At 38.4% G+C, this 19,525-nt stretch overlaps 1 protein-coding gene across 2 annotated transcripts in view; it reads right to left on the bottom strand.

Annotated features, from left to right (window-relative positions):
* Positions 1-2,142: 2,142 nt before the first annotated feature.
* camsap1b (calmodulin regulated spectrin-associated protein 1b) overlaps positions 2,143-19,525 on the bottom strand; it is a 141,581-nt gene continuing 124,198 nt past the window's right edge. For both annotated transcript variants that reach the window (XM_059993687.1, XM_059993688.1), the window contains exons 12-17: positions 16,193-16,329; positions 12,933-13,141; positions 12,160-12,277; positions 11,643-11,758; positions 11,433-11,551; positions 2,143-8,158 (exon numbers count right to left, since the gene is read on the bottom strand). In XM_059993687.1, coding sequence (XP_059849670.1) covers positions 7,856-8,158; positions 11,433-11,551; positions 11,643-11,758; positions 12,160-12,277; positions 12,933-13,141; positions 16,193-16,329 — 1,002 coding nt within the window. In that variant the 3' untranslated portion in view covers positions 2,143-7,855. The remainder of the gene's footprint in view (positions 8,159-11,432; positions 11,552-11,642; positions 11,759-12,159; positions 12,278-12,932; positions 13,142-16,192; positions 16,330-19,525) is intronic.

Genomic DNA, 19,525 nt, shown 5'->3' with positions numbered 1-19,525 from the left:
ATGCCCAAGCTGTAACACTGTCATGCTAAATGCTGCTACCTTGGCACCTGCGTGGACTTCTCCAGCGCATTTTCAATTTGAGTTTCAGCCTGGAAAGGGCCCCGACTATTGGAAAACGTGTTGTCCCAGTACCTAAAAAGGGCCAACCAAAACCCTCGAATGATTACCATCCAGTGGCCCTAACCTCACACATCATGAAGACATCATCATCAAGAGAGGCTGCTCCTGGCTCACCTCCAATGCCTGGTCAGAACAATTCTCCATCCTCTGCAGTTTACCTACCTGGAACACATTGAGTCAATGATGTTGTCATCTACCTGCTAACAAAGCTTACTCCCATCTGGATAAGCAAGGCAGCACTGAGGTTTATGTTGTGGTTTCTCAAGTGCCTTCAACACCGTACAGCCCTCATTGCTGGGGGGGTGGGGAAGCTCCGTTCAATGCAGGTGGGCACTTCCGTGGTATCCTGGATAATGGACAACCTGACTGGGAGACCACAGTTTCTGTGGCTTCAGAGCTGTGAGCCAGACATGGCTATAAGCAGCACTGGGGGTGCATAGGGGACTGTATTGGCTCCCTTCTGTTTACCCTGTATACCTTAGACTTTAGATACGAGTCATGCCATCAGTAAAAATTCTCTGATGACTCAGCAAAAGTTGGGTGTATAAAGGGAAGATGGGAGGATGAATACAGGGCCCTGGTGGAGGACTTTGTCAAGCTGAATCATCTGCAGCTCAACATCAGTAACACAAAGGAGATAGTGATGAACTTTAGGAAGACTAAGCCTGCACTGCTCCTGTAACTATTGATAGTAAGGACATTGATGTGGTGAGGACCTACAAGTAACTGGGGGTGCACCTTGATGACAGATTTGAATGGAGCACCAACACAGAGGCTGTGTACAAGGGCTAGTCAGCTCTACTTCCTGGGGTGACCGAGGTCCTTTGAAGTATGCAGGCTTCCCCTTCACGTGTTCTGTTGTCTCTAGTACTATCTTTTATGCAGTGGTGTGCTGGGGCAATGGCATCAACACAGGTGATGCCAACAGGCTCAATAAACTAATTAGAAAGGCTGGCACTGTTATAGGAGTCAAACTGGACACACTGGAGGCAGTGGTAGAACGAAAGACCCTATGGAAAATCCTGGACAATGTGTCTTACTCACCCTCTGCATGCCACCTTGGCTGAACAGAGGAGCGACTTTTAGTAATAAACGAAGACAACTGCGCTGGTCCCAAAAAAAAACAGTTTGAGGGCATTCTTACCCTCAGCCATTAGGCTCCATACTGAGTCAACCTATAGCCAAAGAGATGACCCTCCTGTTAGATTGTTTGAGGTAACTTATTTTTAAATATTCTTTCTTACTTCTGTTCTAATATTTGCATATCCGTGCACTTGTAATTCTACTGTGACACTGCAATTTCCTTTGGGATCAATAAAGTATCTATCTAATGAGATTTTTATGCTGTCGCAATGGACTGGGTCTTGAACCCATAAATTTCTGACTCAGGTAGGGTTACCAAATAAACTAAAACAGCCAATATAAATCCACACTATGCAAAGTGTTCCACAAAGTTACAGGTTAATTAAGTTTACATACTTAAAGTCTGATTATGGGGTGGGTCGGTAGAAATCAAGTTATATATCTGAAAAATAAAAGCAGAAATAATCTCTCTCACACACACACAACTTCCAGTGCAATCTTTCAAAGGCAGCAATAAGGATCTAAAACTTACAGCAGCATGTAAGCAAGAAAAATACTTCATATTGTCTTTCTTACTTTTGAATCCCTTCACCCTCATCTGGGAGAAATTACACCTACTTTCTTTATTCAGAATCAAGTACTTAACCTGCACAGAACTGACTGTGACTGTATTCTGAATCATCCCTTGACACTTACCCAAACGTAGCACTTGCTGAAATCATCCTCAAATGCTGAATGGAGACTAAAAATGCATCAGCTTCTCAGATCTCACATAATGTTTGCATCAGCTATATTTTGTGGGTAAATACTGTTTGTAAACCAATCTATTCTCTAATTAATGAAGTAATACATCTTCAATAACTCAAACATGAAAAAATGTTGCAAAGGTGTGTCAAATAAAAAATGATGGGAATTAAAATATACAAATGACCTGATCAGTACAGTTCACTGTTCTTTATTAAATTTTCAGTGCTTTTCCAAAATAAATAGGCTTTATGTACTCAACATAAAAGTATGCAACATTTAGGTGATGATGATGATAAGCATGACAACATTACAAAAATGTCATTGCTTAATGTTACTTGTTTGGTAATACCCAAACCTTTTAAAAAGTAACTTCTGGTATTTTTGGATATTTACAGTTCCAATCAGTAATTTACAAAATGCTACGACTTTTACACAAACTCTCACTGTCACACTTGTTTCAAAACCATGAGAACAACATAAAAATGGAGTGGAAGACAAACTTGTGTTAGCTCAAGAATTCACTGTCAACCCTAAGTCACATTACCAAATGCAACAGTGCAAGCCAATTTCACTATATGTGGCTCACTCCAATATAAACAGTAATTTACACATTACAACAATGGCCCGACAGATTGCTGTTAAAGATCTCAGTTTCAAAACAACATAAAGGATAATTGCACTTCTTTTAAACAAGGTAACAGTCCAAAAAGCATTAAAATCCAAGGATTGTTCACTTAGCTCTGAATATTTTCAAAGTGGTATTAAGGATAGGTAAAAGTTTAACTCTGACTGCAAGTGCCTTTAATTTCTACATTTTACGCACAGTGGGTAACCAGCATCGAGAATTTTATCCCTCCGCTTATAGAAAGACAGAAAAATTGTTCGTGGTTTACAATATTATCTTATTTGCAAAGAACATGGACATTCTTTCATTATTAAAAAAATACCTGAGTAAAATAGTAATTGACAATAGTATTTTCACTCCCTTTTATCTACACTGCTCAGCTATAGAAAATTCTCAGCTTGCAAAATAAAATTTAGCCAATTTTAGAGTAACAAACAACAAGAGAAATAGCTAATGTATTAACTAACTCAATGAATTGAACATATGGCCCGAAGCATATGATGTCCTTCTATATTTACTTACTTTAAAAATTACCACAAAAATGAAAATAACTTTAAAATCTATTACAGTTCACTGAGAGAGGTTGTGATAATCTGATGAGGAAAATCTCTGCAATCCATTTTGTTGCCTTAAATTTAACATGTAATTTGGAATGCACACATTTACATACCATTAGCAAGATGTACAATGTTTTCTTAGCTCAGGTTTTCTAACATATTTTGCTAGTTAAAATATTATGATGGACAAAGCTATGCAACATGCTATTATGATGCAATGCATAATCTGACACTAGCCACTCAATTTACAAAGAATACCATTTACCAATATCCTGTGTTAACACATACACATTTTGGCTCACATCAAAACTGGTCTCATCAGCAGAATTTAATTCCTATTTAATGTATATAAAATTGGAGATCTTGACCTTTGCTTGTAAATATCACAATACAGCAAAGTTCTCTTTCTACTAGCTATCCTGCTCATGTTACCAATCATGGACACCAAAGGTGATTGACTAACAGATATAGAAAATATATTTAGCAAATTCAGTTTGTATTTGAGGTCTAGCAGAGATATTTTGGATCATGTCTTTTTCATCAGCAATGACCAGAAGCCAAATTCTTAATATACCTCTTCTTGTACATTTATTGTTTATCTTTAGTGTTTCTGTTCTTATCCAAGATTCACAATGTTTTATGCTTTTGTGATTCTTGTTATACCCAACTACTAAAATTGTCACACAAAAAAACAGCGGAGGCAAATCGGTTTAAAGGACTGTCACAATATGTAAACACAATTACCACTCAAGTTATCAGAACACAACTGCAACCAAATGGAGACTAAGCACAGAATATGCATTTAAAAGAAAACTTTTCTTTCCTTGCATGAATAATACACACAAAGTTGTTCTGTGCATGTTTTGAAGAGTCTGTATCCACAACCAATGGAAACGTTTACAGTAACCAGACAAGGTACTCTCTATCAGTATTTACACAGCATTCCCCCTTCTTATTCATGCATCTGATGATGTTATCAACGTGCATGGTAAATATTCCCAACAGAAACTGAATCAAAATATCTTCATTGTTAATACACAATAAAAGTAGTGTACATCATACAGAAAGTCAATTAAAACATGAAAGGAATGCTGTTGTGACATTGATTTTATTTTGCCCATTGAACACCGACTTTTAATTGTTGCCCTTTTGTGGACAGGTAGCCCAATAAAGATTTAAGCATAGGTGCCTAGATGGGCTCTTCTGCAGTATTGGGCACACCACTACCTATCTAGGGCAAATTATCCTTTACACATTCCGGATTTCTCTTGTTTCATAACCTCACCCCCCCCCCCTTCTTCCCCTCATCCCCTCCATCATACCTAATTCTCCCTTATACCCATGCATCTTTTGCACCTGCCACAGAAGTTTTTCATTAATGATGGTTAACCCACTTGCTAAAGAGCGCAGAAATGAACCGGTACCTGGACACAGACAACAGGTGGCATCTGTGAATAAGCAGATTGTAATGGGAGAAAATCATAAAAGTAAAAATTCTTCAAGTGTTGATGTCCCAATATAGCAATTCCTTTTGGTCATATCCAAATTGGTGTTGAAGCCATCCACTGAATATCTATGCTTTAGTAGTTTAGTTGGCAAGCAGTTTCCAAATGGTTTTACACAGCTGATTATGCTAACATTTTCAAAAAACATAAAGTAAACAGTTGAAGTCCTTTCTCTTCTGACTAGGAGGTATATTAGTGTTTAAGTAATGTAACAACTGTAACATATTTTGGTTACAAGTGAACTAAATTGAAAATGACTGCAGCAAAGCTGTCGAGTTTCTTGTCAACAATGAAAAACTTAAGTTTTAATTGGCACAAAACTAGAATTGCAGATTCAGCTTTTAAAAATTTAAATTATGATTGTGGGACTGAAGATAACTACATTTTTACCTTCATCGATCTTCGGAGGTTTTCAGGACAGGAAAGCTTTGGGGAGAGTTAAATAAAGCACTAATATAAAGGTTTTATCCAAAATAAAAATTGGGAAAGCATGCAGCATTTTATAAAACAATAAAAATACAAGAGTAATCCACTGCTAACAAAAGCTGGAACACAATTCGCTTCACCTGGGGCTTTCTAGCCAGCATTTACTCAACCTGAAACTGCCAGGTTCCAAATATTTCAAAGTCAATTTACCAAATAATGCACAATGAATATTTACATCCGTTAATATCCTTTATATGTTTTTTAAAAGTGCTTTAACAGAAGGTTAAACTGCCTCCTGAAAATATTCACGGGCTTAGAAAGAAAGTCATCACACTTAAGTTGACGGATCTCATACGGGTCCAACGTTTCACAGGCATTAGGACAACCTCTATTAATCTCAAGTGTTGCATAATTACTATCTCCCCTACTACAGATCTCAAACTGGTTTGTAAACAGCTCAGTGTTGGCCTATATTAAGGCAACACAATCCATTAAGAAAATTACTTAGATGAAAAGCATTCATTTGTTATATTTCTAATTATTTCCTCTCTGACCTTACTTAATAAGCATTAAACATCAACACAAACCAACTATCAAAATGCTCAATCCCTGTATGATGCACTCATCATTAAAAAAATCAGCAAAATTAAACGTTTGCTGATTATCTTACCAGTCAGGATGAACAAGTGTACTAAACTGTACCAAAGTGTATAATGGATTGTAACTTTACCCTAATAATAAAACAAAAAAAAAATTGAAAATATATTCATCTGCAGTTAAGATTCTTACAAACCGCTTTTGGTAATTACATTTTTGCATGCACAACTTCCATGATCTCACCAATTTTAACTGAAAATTTCTAAAAATACACAGCTCAAACTGCTAATTTCTGTATTTCCACAAAGTTCTTTTTCAGAAAAAAAGTGATGAGACAGTATAGGCAAAATCATCTAACAATACTTTTTCTTATAAAACATATAAAAAAAACTACGAACTACATCAATTACCCATAAGCTTTTGTTAAGGAAATTGACCTGCTCAAAAGACAATGTTGTCTTCATTTCTCAGGTCAAAATGTTCCATTTTAAGGAGCCACACATACACATTGGACTGCTGTAAATGGTCATAACTACAAACTCACTGCTCAAATGTGGAGTCCTTTATTTTGTATATTAAAAAATTGACCACAGCCAGTAGCAAATAAAATTGCTTTCTTAAAAGAAAAATCCTTCTGCTTAGGATGTTTACATATTGTTAGTGTTTAGACTGAACATGCACAAGATAGCACTGTTAAAATTAAAAACTGTCTTGTAAGCAGCTTTACCTTTATCTAAGTTTACTACAGTGATTACACAAACTGCCATGTAATGGGAGAAAGAATCCAGCTTCCAAGGATCTTTGTGATCACACATTCAAGGGTGTTCAAATTATTTTCCACTGTACCGCTTAATATTAAGATTTTGTTTATTTTAAACAGAACACACATAGCTCCAGACAGGTTATTTAAAAACTCCAGAACAAGGAAAAAAAAAGTTTCATAAACATCTGGTGGGAGAATGTCCAATTTGCAGACATTAGCCAAGAATGGCAGGATAACTAGTTATGAAATATAATAAATATTGCTAACCCAAAAGAAAATTGGCTGTGTTCAACAGAATATACATTCTTAGAAGAGCATGCTGCTCATATAGTATGGAAAATATGATGGAAATTTTTCAGAATGCACAATGCAATAAAAAGCATTAAATTTTGACTGTGACCTTTCAGTGTGCCTCCCATACAGCAATACTGTGCTCTGTGTGGTAATACACTACTTCTACAACAATCTTCCTTACTGGACAAAGAACACCCAACCATTACTGCAGAACACAGACTCTCTCTAAAATGATGGCATGTATAAAATGTGTCATATTCAAGTGTTTAATAAATTAGATTTCCCAAGAGGCAATTCTCAGCATATGCCGTCATCCTGCCAGTCTGTGCAGATTTGTTCACATGCTTTACACGATTGCCTTTCCAGCAGTAGAATGACTGCTGATACATCGGTCACATTGCTGTACATATCACAATGCATTACCGTTCACGGTAACAGTACGTGGAGAAAGATGAGCAGCATCCGGAACTGAAGGTCAGTTGTTGTCAAGTTTCTTGGCAGTTTATAGATTGCTCTGATTGTTGCACAAAGACCCTGATAAACCAAAGTCAGGACAGAACTATCTGAACCAGTATAGGAAGATGGCCTTCCACTGGCAGGAATGATGTTAGAAAACCTTTCATTACAAGTTTACCTCAAGCCAAATCCAGCTGTGACATTGCCTCAATCCCCATGGTGATGCCATTCCAAAAAGGAATTGAAGGAAAAGAAAAAGCAGAGGAATCTTCTCACAACCACAGTCCACAAATACTTTAAGAATCCACTGGCTAGAAAACTTGCCACATGCAAAGAAAAGACAGTTACAAGCCAGAGTAACCAGCATAGAAAACAAAGCCAGAATTCTGTCACGTACCGCCAAATGTTGGCACTTAGAGACTGACAATCCATCAGAAAAATACCAACTACTTATTTTGTCATTAGTGGAATAGGTAACATTTCACTGTCTGTGCAAACATTCAATAAAAGATTCCATTCTGTAATCTGCAACAGAATCTGGAGAGATCTGCTGTCTCCCAAAACTAAATAGCCACCAAATCAAATGGAAAAAATGCCGATTTCAACACAATCTACTATGGGGAAATGGGAGAAACATTAGATTGCTGGAGAACTTTAAAATGAACCAGCAAAAAAACTCTCTTCATTTTCCTGTTGCATGCTTCTTTGGCACTGCAGATCGCTTGGCTTGCCACAAATGGTTGTGAATTGTGATTGCGTCCACACTGACTGACATGGTCTTGGTAGGTATTAGGCTAAACAGCTTTCTGTCCGAGCTGTACTTGTAAAGCTTATCGATCATCTTCTTTGTAATGTTTTTAGGCCCTGTGCCAGTTAACTTCTGGATCTCCTCAGAGTCTGGAGAATAGGCATAAAGTGCTCGGAACTGACAGCCCGCATCACGAAACAAGATGATGTAATGGTTAGCGTCGCATTTTTCAAGCTCCTAGGAAGACAAATGAGAAACAATGTTCTAACAAGTTTTAAATTGTAAATGCAACAATTTCATTGATTACAAACAATCTTTGTTCTCCTTTTCTCTCAGATCTTAGACAAAGTGTGTAGCAAAACTGGCTGTCTATCTAAACTGGGACAAAGTCAAAAGTAGTTTTGCCATATTTCCCAGTATTTGTTTTGCCTGGAATCCATTTTGCTGTTCAGGTATTATGTGCCTGGTGTTGTAAAGTTACAGACTAACAAAACAGTTGCTTGGCCAGGAAATGAGCTATTTTCACATCCAACTTCATAGAATGTGAGACAGACTGAAGCAAAGATATTGTGTACAAAGGGTTGTAGTATTTTTTTGGAATCTAGAGCAGTATTCACATCCCAACCTTTTGGTGTTGAGCTGAAATAACATTTTTAGTTGCAAAATGGACAGCCGTCAATCAAAATTCTACTGAAAAAGGATCTAGAGCTTTCCCAATGTTTAGGACGAATAAACTCTTCTTGGACTTCCAGCCAAGTACAGGTATTGATTTTAACTGACATATCAATGACAAACTCTGCTGTCTTCATCAGGGACAATGCCTAGGCCGGGGGTCGGCAACCCGCGGCTCCGGAGCCACATGTGACTCTTTTACGTCTGTGCTGCGGCTCCCTCTTGCTTTGGGAAATAATTGGTTGTGGCGACCCTTTTCCTGGCACATCCGAACCGACTCACAATTAGATAGCCTACGGGGGTTTGCGAGCACAGAGCTTTGGAGCCTCTGCGCCATGGGGGGCAGGTTGAGGGAGGCTTAAAAGTGAGGCTGAAGATTTCGAATAAAGTTTTTTCCTTCGACTGCAGTTACCGACTCCGTGTCGTAATTTTAGCGCTGCGTGTAGCACATCGCTACATGGTCAGTATTTAATTAAAATGTATTTTATGTTAGTTTGTTAGTTTTTGAAATGTAAATCTAAATTTGAAGATTATGGTGATCTTGTACAATCTAAATAAGACGTTGTGGCGACCCATTTCCTGACACATCCGAACCGGCTCACAATTAGCCAGCGTTCAGGCTAAGGCAGATAGCCTACGGGGGTTTGTGAGTACGTGTCTTTTGGAGCATCCGCGCCCATGGGGGGCGGGTTGAGGGAGGCTTAAAAGCAAGGCTGTTTAGTTCGAATAAAGCTATCTTTGACTGCAGTTTACTGACTGCGTGTAGCACACCGCTACAACGTGTTTTTATCGCTGGCTGTCCAGAGGGGAGGTGCTGAAACTCTGTCGCGTGTCTGGAAGAAGTGAAAACTTTCCTGGGCAGCAAAGGGCTCAACTTTCCTGAGCTGGAACAGCCAGAGTGGCTGGAAAAGCTACACTTCATGGTAGACATGACAGCGCACCTGAACACGCTGAACACAGCTCTTCAGGGGAAAGGACGCACAGCCCTGCACATGTTGGAGGATGTTTTGGCATTCGAGCGCAAGTTGACAGTGCTTGCCAGAGATTTACAGAAAGGCACATTGTCTCACATCCCCAATTTGAGAGAGTTCAAACAAGGTCACGACATGATAAATTCGGGGTATTTACATTCTGCAATCATCGCAATGCAAACATCGTTTGGGAAACGCTTCTGTGAGTTCAGAGAGGAAAAAAACACATTATCCTTCCCGGTCACTCCCCTAAGCATCGATCCATCCCTACTGAATACGACTGCATTGTCAGGTGTGAGTCAACCTGAACAAGTATGATAAATATTTTAATTGTCTATTATTTTACCTATATTCATATGTTTTCATTGTTCAGTGAAATAGTCCTTTTATTTTTCAGGTTGACAGCTGGCTGACGTTATTTTTGGTTTGCTGCTGGCGGCAAATTTAAGTTTGGCGTTTTTCATAAATACAAGAAGGACTCAAATAGACGTTGAGTATTTTACTTAAAAGTAACCTTCAACCCAACGTCTTTTTTTCGGAGTTCAAAATGTTTTTGTTGCATGCAGAGATGTAATTTCGTTTTCTCTGCAGGAGTTCATCAATTTCATAAATGCAACACATTATAGTTTGTTTATACATAGCATAAAGGCAAAACAAAACGTTGTATGCAGTGTTATTTCATTTTAAATGTCAAACGGGTTTTGCGGCTCCCAGTGTTTTCTTTTCTGTGGGAAACGGGTCCAAGTGGCTCTTTCAGTGGTAAAGGTTGCTGACCCCTGGCCTAGGCATACCTAGTCCAGTGGTATATATACACCTGTCCTTACTGATTGGTTAGTCCTCATCCAATCAAGTTTCTGCTCTCCCTTGCTTACAATCAAATTCCAGTTCTTTCTCAGAGCAAGACCTTTGTCTTTAAAATTATTTTCCTCTGATTTTATTTCAACAGCTTCCATCAACAGGCAGTCCCAAATGCAAATAGTGCAGCACAGAATTTCTTCAGGATCCTCGCAATCCTTCCAGAAACTATGGAAATATAGGGATGAAAGAGAGTACCAACAGGTTTCTCCTCGTTATTAGGATATTTCCATGGTTTTTGAAAGGATTGCCAGGATCCTGAAGAATTACTGGATTAATACCATCCACAACTGGCTAGGAAGATCAAATCACAGCTTGTGCAGATCAAAGATGACCTGGGACTCAGGACGGCTGATGTTTACAGGAATCCCTGTGAATGCAGAGCAGCATACATCGGCTAGATGGGATGCACGGTGGAAACCTGCTTCAAGGAGCACAGGAGATGTACCTGCTTGGGTTACCCGCAGAATTTGGCAGAAGCAGAACATTGCACTAGTAATGGCCATTTTGGGACTGCCTGGTGAAGGAAGCCATTGAAAAAAAAAGAAGGAAAGTATTTTAACAAAGACAAAGGTCTCGCTCCAAGTAAGAAGAGGAAGCTTCAGAATCTTCACTGCCATGGAAACAATAAATTTATTTCTATATCTGATATAAATCATGTGCATTCTTGACATGTACACCTAATGTTACCAGCAAAAATTAAGTAAATTATTCTCACATTGATAATATAATTTTCTGTGGGACAACTTGATATATTCAATTGAATTGTTTTTTTAAATCATTTTTAAAATTGAGTACTTGAGTTATTTACATGTCTGTTTCAGGAATATTGAAACAAATTTAAAAGGAAACTGTATAATGGAGGGAGGTGAAGTGAAACAAACTACTTTAAAAGATTCATCTATTCAATGAGCTTATGAATGGTTTGTGCTTTGAAGCTTCATCTTTTAACCATACAATTATTTGATCTGAGTGTTTAGCACATCTGTAATGTTTTTCTTCCTGTTACTCACCTCAAGTATTGAATTTTTCTGTGGCTCATTTACTTTTCCCGCAAGACAGCAATGTGTGATAGCATTATGAATTATTGACTTATTTGATTTTGAGCTTGGCTCCTTGAATAACTTTGGACCTGTAAGATAATCACACAGTTAAAAACAAAACACTGGACCTTTGATCAATGTGAGGACAAACTTCATATATCTTAAGAGTTTTGACATCACCTGTGTACTCAGCCACAGATGCAATTGATGAGGCTGTGGATGCATTCTCCCAGTCTCGTTCTGTGTTCCTACTCTGATTTCGGCTCAACACTGAGAAGGTCTCCATGGAGTCTGTCCTGTATATTTAGCAAATGAAATAATTTTGAATATTTAGCAACCAGTAGTTGTAATGCACATGAACATAATGATATGCTTATTTGGTTGGGAAAAGTTGAGCATTACTCAAAATTGTATTTTTCACAATTGTACATCCATTGAGTAAAAAAACAGAAGAGGAAGATAAGGAGGGAGCAATATGAACAGTTAAGCAAAAGGAACGAGGGCAAGAATAACTGCATAGACTGTTAACAGAGACTGCCTGCTTTTGATCATATGTAATTTTTTGAGATAGTGAAGTACAGTCAATGGAAATAAGATGAGAACCATAAGATTTCTGTCTTTTGCAAATTATTGTAGTTATTTTTCTATAAGAATATAAAATTATTTAATCCTCGACCATAACCCATGTTATGCTTACCTTTGTGAAAAGCCACCACTACCACTGCCACCACCAGAATTCACACTTTCTGCTTCAGTGGTAGCCGCAGATGCCAGTGACAGACTGGACCCAGACTGAGCACTGCTGAGATTATCAGCTAGATGAAATAAAACAAAAAGCACAACTCGTACATCATTATTAATGAAAAAAACTGCATTTATATCACAAGCTGATGACTTCATAGAAATTTCAGCATTTTATTGGAAAATAATAGTTCATGAAATAAATATCCAAGTTTATGAAATAAAATGAAAAACTAGTTTTAACTTCAATTTTTGCCTTAAAAATATTAGGATACAAACTAATACTTTAATAACCCTCTAGTATTTTGAAGATCATTCTAGTACAAACTAGCCAGGCATGAATTTCAAGCCATTCATTATGCCATTTATATTGTTTGAGCTGAGTGTCCAATATCCATTGATTCTTCTCATACAGTTTGTTATACAGCACACCATGATAATTTTCCCTAACTTTTCTGTTATACTTAAAAATTGTTCAAATACTGCCAAATCTCACTACAAAATTTATGGATTTTTGAAAAAGTAGAATGATGGCTTTCTGGAAATGAGAATCATAGCGCTCAGATGCAGTAACGTGGGAATCAAACAAGATGAGATGTGCAGCTTTATTCTTTAAGTCTCAATATATAACCAAACCAGCTTTTTATTAATGCACTAGCAGTGATATAGTTACACCATATTAAATGACAAACCATCTAAGAGCTAAAGTCATCCTTCATAGCGACTTACGAGTAGAAGGATATCTTGATGGTGGTTCACTATACGATTCTTCCCGATGAACTGATTTTGGACGTTGCTTCTTAACTTTAGGTTTCGGTTTACCAAGACCTTGCTCTTCCAGTATTTGCTGCTGTTTACGTCTTAGATATTCCTGTTTGATTAACTCTCTTCGTGCTTTCTCCTCCTCTTTGCGAATCCGATCCTCTTCAGCTTTACGCCTGCAGGGAAAGAATTATCTTGTGTAGGTGGCATCTCAGAAATAAATTGAGCAAGACCCAGATACATTGTGCACTTCTAAAAATTTTTTAGTATGAGCTCTATGTAGAGTTTTGGTCACCAAACTATATGAAAGATTTGGTACTGAGGAGATGGTCTGTAACTTCCTGCCAAAGGTGGTGGTGAAGTGAAATGCAATAACTACACTTAGGAGGCAGACAGGTATTAAACAGTCAAGGCCAAGAAGGATATGGAACTTGTGCAGGCAAATGGGATCAGTGCATATCGGGAAAAAGATCAGTTTGGACATTTGTTGTGCAAATCTATGATTAAGTATATAACTTAGATTTTTAAACAGATTAAACTTGTGTAGAAGATGCAGCTGAGTCTCAATAAGATTATATTTCAACATTCACAAACAAACATAAAAATTTTCTCAACCTCTAATGTCACATATTTTGTCAGATTACTTGACGAACACTCCCATGCATTTCTTATATAGCAATCTGTTCCAACAGCTTCACAAGAGGAAGTGAAAAGAAGTAAGATCAAGGCACCATCAGGGAAGTGCATCTCTCGAGAAGGGTATCAAAGCTGCAAGGAAAAATTAAAGCATAGTGGCTCAATGAGACTCAATGGACTTCAGTAAGGCCTTTGACAAGGTTCTGCACGGAAGGTTAGTTACGAAGGTTCAATCGTTAGGTATTAATATTGAAGTAGTAAAATGGATTCAACAGTGGCTGGATGGGAGATGCCAGAGAGTAGTGGTGGATAATTGTTTGTCAGGTTGGAGGCCGGTGACTAGTGTGTGCCTCAGGGATCTGTACTGCGTCCAATGTTATTTGTCATATATATTAATGATCTGGATGATGGGGTGGTAAATTGGATTAGTAAGTATGCAGATGATACTAAGGTAGGTGGCGTTGTGGATAATGAAGTAGGTTTTCAAAGCTTGCAGAGACATTTAGGCCAGTTAGAAGAGTGGGCTGAATGATGGCAGATGGTTTAATGCTGATAAGTGTGAGGTGCTACATTTTGGTAGGAATAATCCAAATAGGACATACATGGTAAATGGTAGGGCACTGAAGAATGCAGTAGAACAGAGTGATCTAGGAATAATAGTGCATAGTTCCCTGAAGGTGGAATCTCATGTGGATAGGGTGGTGAAGAAAGCTTTTGGTATGCTGGTTTTTATAAATCAGAGCATTGAGTATAGAAGTTGGGATGTAATGTTAAAATTGTACAAGGCATTGGTAAGGCCGAATTTGAAGTACTGTGTACAGTTCTGGTCACCGAGTCAACAAAATAGAGAGAGTACAGTGACGAGTTACTAGAATATTACCTGAGTTTCAGCACCTAAGTTACAGGGAAAGGTTGAACAAGTTAGGTCTTTATTCTTTGGAAAGTAGAAGGTTGAGGTAGGGGCTTGATAGTGGTATTTAAAATTATGAGGGGGATAGATAGAGTTGACGTGGATAGGCTTTTTCCATTGAGAGTAGGGGAGATTCAAACAAGAGGACATCAGTTGAGAGTTAGGGGGCAATAGTTTAAGGGTAACAAAAGGGGGAATTTCTCTATTATGCACCCCCATACCATGCTGACTTTTGCACCTTTTGCTGATAACAATCAGGATAGTCGTTTTCATCTTTGGCACGGAGAACTCGACGCCCATTTTTTCCGAAAACTAGCTGAAATGTGGACTCATCTGACAGCACAGTTCCACAGTCTTTCGGTCCATCTGAGATGAGCTCGGGCCCACAGAACTCGCCGGCGTTTCTGCAAAGAGTTGATGTATGGCTTCCTCCTTGCGTAATACAGTTTCAAGTTGCATTTCTGGATGCAGCGACTGACTGTGTTAAGTGACAATGGTTTTCCAAAGTACTCCCGAGCCCAAGTGGCTATAATTGTCACAGTAGCATGACGGTTTCTTAGGCAGTGCTGCCAGAGGGCTCGAAGATCACACGCATTCAACAGTGGTTTCCGACCTTGCCCTTCGGAGATGTCTCCGAATTCTCTGAATCTTTTCAAAATATTATTTACTGTACATGTTGAAAGACCTAAATTCTCTGCAATCTTGTGTTGAGAAATGTTCCTTTTGTACTGACTAACAATTCTCTCACGAATTTTGGCACAAAGGGGTGGGCCACGACCCATCCTTGCTTGCAAAGACTGAGCCTTTGATGGACGCTACTTTTATACCCAGTCATGATACCTCACCTGCTACCAATTAGCTTGCTTAATGTGGAGTCTTCCGAACCGGTGTTACTTGAATATTCTATGCACTTTTCAATCTTACTTTAACTCTGTCCCAACTTCTGTTGAGTGTGTTGCAGCCATCAAATTCTAAATTTGTGTATATTTACAAAATACAATTAAGTTGGTCAGTAAAACTATTGAAAATCTTTTCTTTCTACTTTTGTCAGTTAAATAAAGATTCACATGAATTAACATATCACAGATTTTTGTTTTTATTGCATTTTGGAAAATATCCCAACTTTTCTGGAAATGGGGTTTGTAAAGAGGGAGAAGAAAGGGCACACTAAGCTTGATGTAATTTGCAACAGAACAAAAACAATACTGCCATTCAACTTTTTTCCCACCCAAAGGCTAGCAGAATGCATGGTATTAGCTTTAATACCATGAAGTGTATTAAGGCTTTACATTATATATTCAAGAAATTCCTTTGCATCTTCTAATCCTTGGACTGTGTAAATATTATATGATGTGCCTTTCCCATTTCTCACCTGAAACAGTCTAGTCTCTATTTTTTCACTGCATACAGAATTTCTACCCAGACACAAAACACAAACATTTTCTGGACGAAGTCAACAACAGTAATTGTTTTGGCTGTCTCATTTCAATTTCTTTCATGCATCCTTTGACAACCTGTCTGCAGTCAAGTTGAAACACAAGGCATAACTGCAAGACGCTACAAAAAACAGCAGCTTCTTAAAGGCTTTAGTTTCTAGTTCACAGCACATAAGTCACTGGACCATATATAAAACTGCATCCAAAACTTGTTTGCTATCTCTTTTTAAAAACCTATTACTCACCTTGCTTCGTCACGCTTCTGTTCTATCTCAGCATCCAGCTGCTGTCTTCGTAAACGAGCTTCTTCTGCTTTGCGCTGCTGCTTGAGGAGGAATGCCGCTCGCTTCTTTGCCAACTCATCTTCTGCTTTTTGATCATCCTGTCATCCAATCAAAACATGACTGATTCAGCCCTTAAATAACCTTTTTGTTCTTGATTTTAAAATAACTGAGACACAGTTGCAAAGTAATTTCCATCTAATCATTTTCTTTTGCTATTAGATAAAATGGTTATTTTATGATACCACCAGCATTATACTACATTATTGAAAATTGAATATCTTATTACAGAGCAAAAATATTTAAATGGAGTTAGTTTTCAAGGCACAACATTGAATGCTATAATTAAACTAATTTGGGTTGTTTAAAATTTAATTGATTACTAAAGGAAATTTGCAAATTGAAATATGCTTAGAAACAGTGAGCTGTAGTCTAATAAAAACTGTATATGACTTGCTTTCTTCCCATTTTAATTTGCTTATGAAAAAATCTTTATTATACAACCAATTAATATTTCAACATTTTTTCACCATCACTACAGGAACAATAAATATTTTACCTGTTGTACTATCCCATTTTTGACACTAGGGTGTGTAAGAGTTTAAAAATTAAACACATTGAAATACAATTCTTTACATTTCCACTTGGTGACATTAGTGCAGAAACAGAACACTGTGTTACCAGCGAGCCAAAATCAAGTAATAGGAAACATTAAATATTAGGATTTTATTTGTATACAATCTACAAAAAGATTATAGCATTTTGCTTCAGGAAACAAAAATAATCTGTTTATGATATGTTCACCTATACACTGGGGAAACCAAACCAGATTGCAATTATAACACTTAAGTTCCAGTTATTTGCTGTTTCAATTCTTTATTCCACCAGCTCTTTGATTTTTGCCTTCCACATCAGAACTCTATCACAAACATAAGGAACACCAAATCTTCAAACCAGGATTACAACCACCTCTGTTGACCTCACTGCTATTGGACAAATCACAGGTGACAATAAGTCAGTAAAATAGTATAAATGATTGAGCGATGATGCAACAATCGCTTGCTCAACATCAGTAAAACCAAAGAACTGATTGTTAACATCTGGAAGGAGAGGGAGGACGAACATGCGCTAGTCTATGTTGGCAGATCAGAAGTGAAGAGTCAACAGTTTTGAGTTCCTGAGCATTAACATATAGGATGACCTGCATGGGTCCAGCACATAGATGCAATCATAAGGGAGTCACACCAGGACCTTTACTTTCTTTGGATTTTAAGGATGTTTGACTTGTCACCAAACGCCAACAAACAAGTACCCTGACTAGCAACCTGGTCTGGTATGGCATTCAAATGCACAGGAATGAAAAAAAGCTGCAATATTGACTGAGCTTAATATATTACGAGCGCATTTACCCTACATAGGTAGTATCTATATGAGGCACGGCCTCCGAAAGTCAACATCCAAAGAACTCCACTAAATCCCACACAACCAATTTCAGTAAGTTGCTTCCCTTCATGCATTTGACTACTGAACCAAATGGCACTACAGTATAGCAACACCATGACCACCTAGATCACTTTGCAGTAAAGTGGATATTATTGTTTCTATTTCTGTTACTTCTTGCAAAAGTTATGTAGAATTTATGCTTAATTTCTTTTTTGTTAATGTTCCTTATCTAAGGCTATGTGCCTGTGCTGCTGCTGCAAAGCAAGTTTTCCATTACATCTGTGCATATAACGTATTTTGACTTTGTACTACGATTCAGCAATTTCAGGTAGTCAGCTACTCCAGCCCAATTCGCAGTAGAAGCATTCAGTTTTAATTCCCTTCTGGTAATTTCTATCTATTTGCCTTTTCTGATTCACACCTCTAATAGGCACACTTCTTTGTTTTGGTTTGCCTTCATTACTTTCCTTCAGCCTAGCTTAATCACTTTTTCGTTTCTCCTGCCTGCCACTCTATCAAATTACTTTTTGCTCTCATAAGACATTGAAATTTACAGCACGTTACAGGCCCTTCGGCCCACAACATTGTGCCGACCATGTCACCTACTCTAGAGACAGCCTAGAATTTCCCTAGTGCATAGTTTGAGTACTGTTGGGGTGGATGACCTACCTGGGGGAAGCAATAGTGGCCGCACCTCTGGCAAGGGTCTGACCCTGTTGCTCAGAGGGTAGGGAAAGGAAGGGGATGGCAGCTGTGATAGGGGACTCTATAGTTAGGGGGGCAGACAGGCGAATCTGTGGACACAGGAAAGAAACATGGATGGTAGTTTGCCTCCCAGGTGCCAGGGTCCGGAATGTTTCTGATTACATCCACGATATCCTGAAGTGGGAAGGTGAACAGCCAGAAGTCGTGGTACATATTACAACAACATAAGAGAGTAAAAGGAAGGTCCTGAGAGCAGACTACAGGGAGTTAGGAAGTTGAGAAGCAGGATTACTTCTCAGGATTACTGCCTGTGCCACGCGAGTGAGTACAGGAATAGAGTGAGGTGGAAGATAAATATGCATGGCTGAGGAAGCAGGAGCAGGAGGCAGGGGTTCAGATTTCTGGATCATTGGGACCTCTTTTGGGGCAGACGTAACCTGTACAAAAAAGATGGGTTGTACTTGAATCCGAGGAGGATCAATATCCTGGTAGAGAGGTTTGCTAAAGCTGTTGGGAAGAGTTTAAACCAGAACCGGTGGGAGTTGGGAACCAAACTGAAGAGATGGAGGAAGGAGCGGTTGGCTCATAAATCGAGAAAGCTAGTAGAGTGTGAGAGGGAGGATAGGAAGGTGATAAAGAAGGGATGCCTCAGACTGATGGTTTGAGATGTGTCTATTTTAATGCAAGTATCATGAACAGAGTGGATGAGCTTAGGAGTGTGGATCAGTACGGAGCTATGATGTTGTGGCCATTAGAGACTTGGATGGCTCAGGGGCAGGAATGGTTACTTAGAGTGCCAGGCTTTAGATGTTTCAGAAAGGACAGGGAGAGATGAAGGGAGGCAAAAGGGATGGGGGCATGGCACTGCTGATTAGAGAGAGTGTCACGTCTGCAGAAGAGGAGGAAGTCATGGAGGGATTGTCTACTGAGTCTCTGTGGGCAGAAGTTAGAAACAGGAAGGGGACAATAGTAACAGGGACATCAAAAAGCAGATAGGGAGACAGATTCTGGAACGTTGCAATCATAACAGGGTTGTCATGATAGGAGATTTTAATTTCCCCAATATTAATTGGCATCTCCTTAGAGCAAGGGGTTTAGATGGGATGAAGTTTGTTAGGTGTATTCAGGAAGGTTTCCTGTCACAATATA

The sequence above is a fragment of the Hypanus sabinus genome, chromosome 18 (genome assembly GCF_030144855.1).
Source record: "Hypanus sabinus isolate sHypSab1 chromosome 18, sHypSab1.hap1, whole genome shotgun sequence".
Lineage (NCBI taxonomy): Eukaryota > Metazoa > Chordata > Chondrichthyes > Myliobatiformes > Dasyatidae > Hypanus > Hypanus sabinus.
This window is presented reverse-complemented; position numbering and strand designations above follow the sequence as displayed.